The sequence below is a fragment of the Anopheles bellator genome, chromosome 1, assembly GCF_943735745.2.
Source record: "Anopheles bellator chromosome 1, idAnoBellAS_SP24_06.2, whole genome shotgun sequence".
NCBI lineage: Eukaryota > Metazoa > Arthropoda > Insecta > Diptera > Culicidae > Anopheles > Anopheles bellator.
Window position 1 is genome coordinate 13,044,591 of NC_071285.1, and position 10,141 is coordinate 13,054,731.

At 50.4% G+C, this 10,141-nt stretch overlaps 1 protein-coding gene across 1 annotated transcript; it reads right to left on the reverse strand.

The window, feature by feature from the left end:
• Positions 1 to 3,066: 3,066 nt before the first annotated feature.
• LOC131215055 (transmembrane protein 145-like) lies at positions 3,067 to 5,708 on the reverse strand. Its single transcript, XM_058209432.1, has 5 exons — positions 5,592 to 5,708; positions 5,378 to 5,527; positions 4,633 to 5,323; positions 4,292 to 4,570; positions 3,067 to 4,229 (listed from the first exon to the last, which is right to left on the reverse strand). The coding sequence occupies exons 1-5, from the start codon at positions 5,706 to 5,708 to the stop codon at positions 3,067 to 3,069; spliced, it is 2,400 nt and encodes a 799-aa protein (XP_058065415.1).
• Positions 5,709 to 10,141: the final 4,433 nt, after the last annotated feature.

Here is a 10,141-nt window from a genome sequence, read left to right on the forward strand (position 1 = left end):
TGTGCGCGGGGGGAGCGGCGAGCTCCCCACTAACTACACACCACACAACTAAGAAAGAGAGAGAACTATTTAAAAACAAATAACGATGCAGCCTGTTTGTGGAACAATGCAAATGTTTTTATTGATGATCTAAATACAACTCCTACCTACAAAGCGAAAGCGAGAGAGAGATAGATAGAGAGAGCATAACCGTGTTTTGGACCTATAAGCAAAGAAGCAGAGGAATCAGGAATCACATACAGAGGGAGATAGTGATCGAAAGCAATGAACTGGTAAACTTTTCTTATACACCACACACCACACACGACAAAAACAAGACCACACAACAAGAGACGCGCCTCAGTCAACGAAAAATGGTTTGATAAAAAAGGGAAAACAAGGAGGAGAGCTACTTGTGTAAATAGAGAGCAATGGAAATACACACTCGAAACAAAACATATTCAAACAGAGAGAGAGAGCAGCCACACAGCGATAGGAATTAAGATGGAAAGGCGAGACACACGCGAGAAGACGAAGGATTAGGTTCCCGTTTGCTTTTGTGCGCGAAACACCACCGCGCACCCACCGGCTCTCACCGGAGTCCTTGCGCCCTCCCCCCAGCGCCCGTGCTATTATAAGCTATAGAGTCTACCTTTCGCTGCAGCGCGCAAGCCCCCCTTTAAGCCCCCAACGATCCACTTTAGCCCCACACACAAGCATGTTCAGCAACAACAACACGAGGGTCCGATCCTCGGGGTTTAGCTTGTGTAGATTAGATTATCGATCAGTTGTGATCTGGATGGACCCTCATCCCGGGCGGAGAGAGAGAGAGAGAGAGTGTAAATAGTACAGTGGGTGTGCGTGTTGTGCAAGTAGATAGTAAGTGCCGTGTTTAGTTGTGTGCGCGCGATCCCCCTCCCCTCTTTTTAAGGACCCACATTTTGCCCCAACCCCCAACAGACAGAGAACTCACCGAAACATACACACGCGAGAACAACACAGTCTACGTATAGGTTTATAGGATATAGAGTGATATAAAATACTGTGGTGTGATCATCATCCCTCTGGCCGACGACGTGGTGGCGCCTCTGGCATGGTGTTTGGAATGGCGCGCGTTGTTTCGCTTTTTACTACCCCTTAGTAATCATTTTTACTCTCCGAGACCCTTCCGTCGTCCAGCACACCACCCTCTTTTTCGAAGAAAAAGTTATAGTTTGTAGTTCGTTCGTTCGTGTTTTGTTTCGTTTCGTTTCGGGCTTTCGACGGGCCGACGGTTGTTGTTCTTATATTTGCCTTATATTCTCTAACATTTCTTTTTTGTTCGTTTTATTTATTGTGAAGAGAGTCACGCGGAAGAAAGTTTTGCTGTTAATAGTTATCACCACCACGCCCTGCCCCCTTTTTCTGTGTACTCTCCTCTCTGCTAGCTACTAGCTAGGTAGCACAATTGACGCTTTTATTATGACCCCATTTCTTCGGTTAACTCGGCATAGCTAGTTTCTTTTTTTTCTCGCTTGTTTAATTAATATTAATTCTCTTGATCACATTCTGTTGCTTTTTAACACACTCAAACACACGCGAACACCGACACACTTTGTAAGAGATCCAGAATTGTTGGGCGAGCGCGCGCTTTTCTTCTAATCTTTTCGAGACCTTCCTTCCTTCCGAGAGAAAGTGAACGAACGCGCGCGTGGTGTAAAAAGTGAGATAGAAAGAGAGAGAGAGAGAGAGAGAGAGAGGGAGAGAGTGTTAGGTAACGTTTTGCAAATGATGATGTAGCAATTAGGCAAGGCAAGGCAGTTTAAGTACGTGTTTCCTTTTTATCGTCTCCAATTAGTTTCTTGAGTAAGAGTGGGTAAGAGTTGAACAAAATACGAGAGAAAACGCTGAAGAGAAGTCTCCCGGAGAGAAGGAGAATGAAGTAGTGAGATAGAGAGAGAGAGAGAGAGAGAGAGAGCAACGCAATGAAGTGATGGCAATGAAAAAAAGTAAAAAAACAAAATAAAATATGTTGAACATGCGAACAGAGAAGGGACAGGCGAAAGCAACACAACAAAATGGGATTATGTGCAGAAGAAGGTAATAAAAAACCATTTCTTATATTTAGTTCTCTAAGGTGAAGACAATTAGCGAGAAAGCGCGTGCGCGAGAGAGAGAGAGCCAGCGAGCGAGAGCGCGAAAGAGTTTCCTTCAGAATATGATTAAAAATGTGCGTTTTTTTTTTATTTATACACTATAAGACAATTAAAATAAACTGATTTTAATACAACAGAATAAAACAAACAACAACGGTGAAAAAAAAACAATGACGATGAAACGTGAAAGCATTACAGAAAAAAATAATAAAACAAAATACACACAAAAAAACACCCCCCAAGGCGCCGGCGCTCCGTCGTCGGCGCGCTCCTGAATTCGTGTCCCCGAAAGAAACAATAGACCAGATTGGCAAACCAGCAGCAGCCCTGCGGTGAAAGAACGATTGGGGGGGGTTACGTTTTGTTTCGGATGATGCAGCGCGCACAATACGCCGATACGCTTTGGCACCTCGGGGACGCGTGCACTGGGGTCAGTTTGTTTGTGTGAGAGACTGTGTCCTTGCCCCTTTTTTATGAGACTGTTAACGAGTAAGGCGCGGGTGCGCAGATGGGAACCAAGCAGGGGGTGGACAAGAAGACAACACACCTCAAACTATTGATTATAAGGTGTATAAGCTGCTGTGTGTCTGTTTGGAAAGAGAATATTAATTGTAACGGTGAAGGAACCAAAAGGAACAAAACGCAAGAGGTTTAAAAGAAGATTTGCAGCGAATGTAGGATATAAGAAACACTAGCGATAAAGAGTGCTAATTGCAACAATAAAAACAGAGGAGAAAACAAATAAGTGAAAACAAGAGTAGCAAGTGGAGGTTCACACAGAGAATAAACCAACCAATCAACAACGAGAAACAAAAGGGTAAATAAAGTATTAAAGTGTACTGCTTCATTGTTTTTGCTGAGAAACACTTTATTTGGGTCACAACGAACGTGCACTGCGTCCTTAAAAACCAATCGGGAAAGAGACGGAAAGAAAACACGCCACAGCCGGGTGCTAGTTGAGTCCCTTGGCCGCAAACAGGTGCCTCGGGACCGTTGGCCCCGACGACTTCTCGCCATCGCCACCACTTCCAACGCTCCCGACCGGCGTCTGGTGTTCCAGGCTCGGCAGGATGATACGATGCGGACGCCTCGCCTCACCATCCGCAGCAGCACCACCGGCCAGGAACGGATTGTGGACTCGCCGCTCTTCCCCGCCCGCCACACTCCCATTCCCAGTGACCTCCCGGGGAGCTTCCGAGACGACGCTACTCGAATCGGGCTCCGCTGGCTCGATCGTGTCACTGCGGGCCGGTGGACTTCCACCGCCGTTCAGGTGACGTGCCAGTGCCCCCGCCGTTGTTGGGCTGTTGATCGTCTCCGTCCCGTTCATCGCCGTCGCCGCCACCACGGGTTTCGGAGCTGCCGGCGGAAACGACACGTAGCTGAGCGGTGTCGAGCCACTCTGGTAAAGTTCGCGATCGCCCCGCAGATACTGATCGTAGATCACATCGATCGACGGTTGGAACGAGGCAGGTGGTGGTGATACCGCCGCGACCGCCGTGGCCACCGCCAGTGGCATCGTGAAGTGACCGTTCCCGTTCACCAGCTCGTGCTGGTGATGACGATGGTGGAGATGATGGAGTGTCCCGGTCGGTTCGTAAGTGTGCTTCGGATACGTCGCCTCATCGTCCTCGCCGAGTGAAACCCCCACGTGGTTGGTGCGCACGTGATACGGGAAACTTTTGTTGGCCCGCGATGGCCACGTTAGCCACAGGAAGGCCAGGTGACCGGCGAACGCTACCGCTCCGAGTGCCCCGTGCATGGCCGATTCTCGCACCCAAGGATCGAGCACATTAACACCGAGCAGAGTCAGGACGGGACCGCTCAGAATCCACAACGAGCCGAGCATCGTGAAGGGATAGTAGAACGGGACCTTCTCGGCGAACTTCCGGATGGTGGCAGCCGACGAGTACAGGAAAAAGCCCCAGGCTACACATCGGAGGCCGGCCAACCCGAAACCGGCCGGCGATTCGTACAGGTTCAGGACCTCGCCCGGATCGAACGCTTCCGCCTGGTAGATGTAGAGCGTCACGTAAACCACCACGTAAAGGTTGATGAAGATCGTGATCTTGACCGTGGCGCACGTCTTCAGGCGGGCCCTCGTGATCGTGTAGCCTAAAGGGGGGAAGAAGGGCGAGTCAACTAAGCTCCAGGATCCAGTGATCGCACTGCCTTACCCTTAGCCATCAGGAGCAGCAGCAGCAGGAACGTGATCTCACTCGCACTGGTAAAGATGCCGCCAAAGTTCGGAAACGGACCGATTCCGGAGACGGCGTACTTGGTCCAGGTGACGCTAAGCAGCAGCAACCCGAACCACTGCAGCAGGACACTGAGCGTGAACAGGCGGTAGGTGCAGTGGTAGAGGTGGCGAGCCTTCAGTTCCACGGCGCAGATGAACACGGCCAGCAGCAGCATACTGTAGGCGATCGCTTCCGCCAGCAGGATCGGTGGGATGACTGAAAGGCAACAAGCCAATAAGTAGTCTACGTCTGACAGCTCCTGAGGTTCCTTAACTCACACATCTCGTCCGCCGAAAAGTGCTCGTGCCAAAAGTCGCCCGGCGGTCCGTTCGTCATCCGGAAGCGGTACTTCACGTCCAGCCCGCGTCCACCACCGTCACAGTTGGCGATCGCAATGTACCACCAGCGTTCCCGCGAGCTGGTGAAGCTTCCGAAGTTGCTGCAGCTCACGATGAGCCGGGTTTCGTAGCGGGATGACTCGCGGACCCGCCGCCGCCGATCGGCACCCGGGTCCGGAAACAGTTGCTCCACCAGCGACCGGAAATCGGTGCTGTTCTCGAGCAGATTCGCATCCCCGTTGTCGCCGGCGTATCCCATGGCCGTGGCGAACGTTTCGAAGGGTGATTCCGTCGAGCTGTGCTGTGTGTCGTTGGTGTCGTCGTTGAATTCCGAATCCGATTCCGGCTGTGCCACGGTGCTGGTCTTGAGAAACTGATCGAAGTACTGCGCATCGTCGTCCGGACGGATATCGCCCCCTGCCGGGGCCGGTGCTGCTGGTGGTGGCGCAGGAGTCGAGCGCCGGGAAACTCCCGGCCCGGCCGTGTCCCGTGGCAACGGATCATCTGGCGTTTCTTTGGCCGTCGGTGTACGCAGCAGACAGCCGGAGAACACGTTGTACGGGGTTCGGGGGGACAGCGGCACGATCTGGTTGTCTTCCGGGTGTAGCACGGCCAGCTTCTCGGTGCACGTCTGCAAATAAGGGGAGGCTGTAGTGAACAGCAAGGAGCACCGCCACGTCCTTACCTTATCCGTTTTGTAGACCGCCGGCCACTGAGTCTGGTCGTCGTAGTAAAGGAGCAGCTTCAGCTCGCCGAGTTTCTTCTCGTACTCGATCAGGTACTCGTACTTACCCTTCCCCGAGAGGAAGCAAAACCTCGCCAGGAAGGCCCAGTTCTGTGGGGAACGGGGAACAATCGGGTTACTGTTGCGGTGTGGGGCGAAACAGAGGGCTAGTTACATCGGATGTCCGTAGGTGCCCCTCGACATATTTGGTGTCCACCGTCACCGGCAGTAGGCCACCAACTCCCAGCAGCAGTGACAGGAGAAGGCGGATCGTACCGCCCAACGGCGCCATTTGCAACGCCTCACAGCTGCACAGTTCACTTTTACTGCGTCGTGGACAGTAATTAAAGCTTCCTCCAGAAGAAAGGACTGTAGCAGAGCCGCGCACTAATCACGGTCAATCGCGGCGAATCGCTCCGAAAAACAACCATAACAACCCAGGGTACGGCAACAACAACGACGACGACGACGACGGGCGGTTTGTTTGGCGTTCTCCATTGAAACGGTTGCCAGGGTGCCGAACGACGGCGGTCTGTTATTCGGTGGCAGTGGTCCTGACGGGGCCGCCGGTTCCGGGTTCCCGATGGATGGCGCTCACGGTTGTCGATCGGGTAAGCTGAGGATTTCAGTTCAGTTTGTATTTTAATCCGTTTTATTTCAATTTTTGCACCATCTCCGTACTTTCTCGGGTCTCCTCGAAAGCCAAAAAACACATTTGACTAGAGGAGCAGGAGCGACTGGTAGGTAGCTCCAGTAATTTGCATGCAACATTGTTTGCAAGTTTTGTGTTCAAAATCGGCCTCTTTCGAGAGGATTTTAAAACAATTTGTCCACGCAGCTGTCGATCCGAAAATGTTGGAAATTATCCGAAAAATCTGTAAAATAACTAACGCCTCGTCCACACTATGAGTTTTTTGTACAGGTTTTTTTGCTATGCTAGCGTCCACACAAGCAGCTTTTGAGCGAAAAATCCATGAGCTGCAGTGAGTGAAATGACGGTTCGTTTGTTTTTGTTTAGATTTTTCAGTTTCCTTTCCTTCTCCTTCTATTGCCATCTTTGTCAAAATCTGATCCGCTATCGAAAAACTGTCCATTTTTTGGATGGCAAAAAAAACTAACCGAAATTTGGCTCCAACGTTCACATTCAAAAAATGCGTGAAATATTTCATAAACAGAAGGAGCTCAACAGCAACTCAAAGTAGCTCAAAAGCAGCAAAAAATTGCAAAAAATCATAGTAAAAAATTGATCTAGCATAAAATTGATAGTTTCTTGGCCTGCCAAACATTTTTGCTAAGTTTCTCATACTGTGGACCCTGGCTTATTTGCCGTAAATCAATTTTATTCACCGATGCACCAGATTTGGCCCCTAGCAACTTCCATCTATTTTGAGAAGAAAACAAATCTTACCTGGAAAGCGTTTTTCATCAAACAATGAGGATTTATTAGGAAATACGGAATGCCAGAAAGGACTCTAGTTCGGACTCAAAATATTCCCCTGCTCGATGCACCAATGTTTACAGAAAAGGGTGACCAAAGACCGAAAACGTTCGCGAACTAACCGTCCAGCTTCTTTTCGAATCGCCCGAATCAGCGCCACCTATCTTACAGTGAGCGAACCCCCGGAAGTGACACAACCCTGCGCACACGGTTTTGAATTTCTCCCGTTATTTCCACGTGACGTACAGGGTTGCGTACGAAGTGTCGCCGGACACACATACACATAAGCCAGGCTCGAGAGCGCAAGTGCAAGTTCGAGAAGAGAGAGCGCATAAAAACAGAGAGTCAGACTGGAGTGCCACACGGAGCATAAATACTCGATCTAACATTTCAGATACATGCCAAATTGTTTGCGCTTATTTCCAAACGTTTATGCCTCAGCCGACACCTAAATACCGTCGGCAAACGCTTTGTTTAGAACCAGAGGATAATGTAAGTTCTTATTTGCTGGTGCAGCAACAAAACCTTAAAGAACCGAAAAAAATATTCAGAAATTAATTCATTTCTCTTCGATTTCTGCTTTCTCGGACCAATAACACGAATTTCGGTTTTATATTTTAAACCGGCCACACGAAACATAAACGATCTGACTTTTCAACGCTCCGATTTACGGTTCGTGTAGCACGCCAGAGAGAGCGGAAAGGAAATACAGAGAGAGTCAGGTTCGGTCATCAGGTTCGAAGCAAGTTGGTTAGTAAAAATGAGACTCAGAAACAATTCACGGTAAAGGGGCAAAATTTTACGTTTTTCGATTGAAGCATGCGGACGTGTTTTCCGGTTCCGGCCAGAAGGTGGGCAGAATTCCGTGTTAAAACAGAACAGTTTACACTCAGATCCAGTGTGTTTCGTCCTCGGCCTCCTATTTGCGTGCTGTTAGTGTTGCCAATATTTGGTTTCGGTCGTAGATTAGAAAAAGGAAGTGTTTCCTTAAAATAAACCTAAAAGCGGATTACAACATAGAACTGGCGTGGTGGGTGGCGACGGGCATAGAACTCCCGTTAGAACCGCATCGCAACGCCGCATCATAGCATAGAGCATAGAAAAAAAAGGATAACAACGGCGGTCGGGTGCGACTTTCACGCGACTTTGTGCTCGAGTTTGTTGTGCCGTGATACGAGGTTAAAAAAAAACTGGCCAAAAAAGAACCAGAAACAGTAACTCACACACAAAAACGCGATGTTTAGTGTTTTTTATGTTGTTCGCCCCTTTCATTCCCATCATCGCATGCGGAGCATAAAATGCGTCACCCAAAAACTCGGAGATGAAAATCTTCGTCGTCGTCGTCTGTTCCTCTCTGTCCCCTTCTGTCTTCTTTGTGCGGCCAGAGAGGAGGGTGGCTATATGTGTCTGTGCCGCGTGCACTCCCTCTCATGTGCTTGTGTGCGTGAAGAAAGATCGGCGGTGGTGGAGGCAAACGCAACAGAAGAGAGGGGCGCAAGAAGAAAGCAAAATGCATATTCGGGAGTTTTATGCTTCCAGCCGCAGCCGTTGCAGTTGCATTTGTGTTGTGTTTCTGACTCCCTCGATGACGTCCCCTCGATCGGCCACCCTCGGTGCGGTTTGTGGTGCGATGTGTGTGCGCAAAAGCAGCATCCGGAGGTCGGCGGCCGCGTTGGGCCATTGGGCCCGTGTGGTGTTCGATTTCCGTTTAATCATTCATCTGCCCGCCGTTCGTTCTGCCCGTTCGGACTCGGGTGAAGGAAGAAGCCATCAGGATAATCCCGAAGCCCGTCCAAACTCCCACTCCGGAACCGGATAATCCGGGGCCGCCCTCCCTCCTGGTCGCTGGTCTCGATTCTCCATAAATAGCACTTCAAAGCGACAGGCGACAGGCGGCCGTGACTAAATCCACTCTCTCTCGGCGGCGAAGTTCATGTCCCATAAACTACACCATTTTGGGAAGTGTCTCCTTGGCCGCGTGGTCCCGTATGGGTTCCATCATGTCGTCCCGTCCGCACGCGCGTGTGTGTTGTTTTTCCGAAACGCGGCACACACACATATCGGGATGATCCGTTCACCCTCCGGCAGAGCGAGGGATGCTGCGTGCGTACGATGCAACCACCGGAAACACCGGGATGGGCTGGCTGCCGGTTGGAAAATTCAATTTCTCGCCAACCCGCCACACTATTTCTGGTGTCTGGCTGTGGGGCGGGGGGGTGGCCACATAATATCGATTCCAGTACCGGAAGACAAAGTAAAACGCAATCCGCATCGTGTGTTTTGGGAAATTTAGAGCTCGAAAGGATTAGTGGCCAACGACGATGTGGACCCACTTCCGATCTTCATGGAGATCATGGGGTAAAACCTAAATATTCTACTCTACAGGCGATGGCTGCGGTCGCTAATTGCTTTCTAACGCGGCTGGGGTACCCACCGTTCCTTTTGATCCTTCCGCAGAATAGAGTTGCGGTGTGCCACCACCTTTTTCATAACAATGCTTCTCGAATGAGCTTTACGTCAAAATCCTCCAAATCGATCGTCTAAGTCTAAGTAAACCGTGCACAATGAGCCCGTAAACATTCGAAAGAGAGAGCGAGAGAGAGAGATATCGACGAGGCGGTAAAAACAATCAATCAAACAGTCGAAAAATTATGCTCACACGCCGCCGTTTATGCTGTGTTATGCGCTTGCCGGGGACGAGCACGGATTTCCGGCCCGACTCGGGCCACCGGAACCACCGGAAGTGGTTCGAACAGCGCTTCGAATCGAAGCAATCCTCGCTTTTTTTCCCTTCAAAACCATGTTCGTGCGTTGCTTTTGGCCCGTGTGCGATGTGAACGTTGCTATTCATTGTATCCTTTTTTGATATTAATATTTCTACCTCATTTTTCCCGCATACGTGCGCCAGGAGCACAATCCGGTTTTTTGATCCCTGTGGTGAAGTGTGGTGTTCCACAGGATCTACCAAAGGCGTGTGCTGGTGTTAGTGATGTTCCGGAAAGTGTTATTATTGTTCGCGGTGAACGGGCCGAGCACGGCGTAATCTAGTGTGCACTGCCGTGGCGATTGTGTTGAATTGATTGTGCGAAGAAAGGCGTGTAGTTTTGTGTATTTCTGTGTTTGTGAACCGGCACGGCGCGGGGCCCCGCCATCGTCTACCGGGGGGAAAACTAATAGCGGCGCCCGCCCAACACACGCGCACGCAATCGGAATCAAATCGACCGGACCGGAAGGGCTGCCAGCCAGCAGCAGAGAGCCCGGCTGGCCGCCGCCGCCGCCCCGGCAGC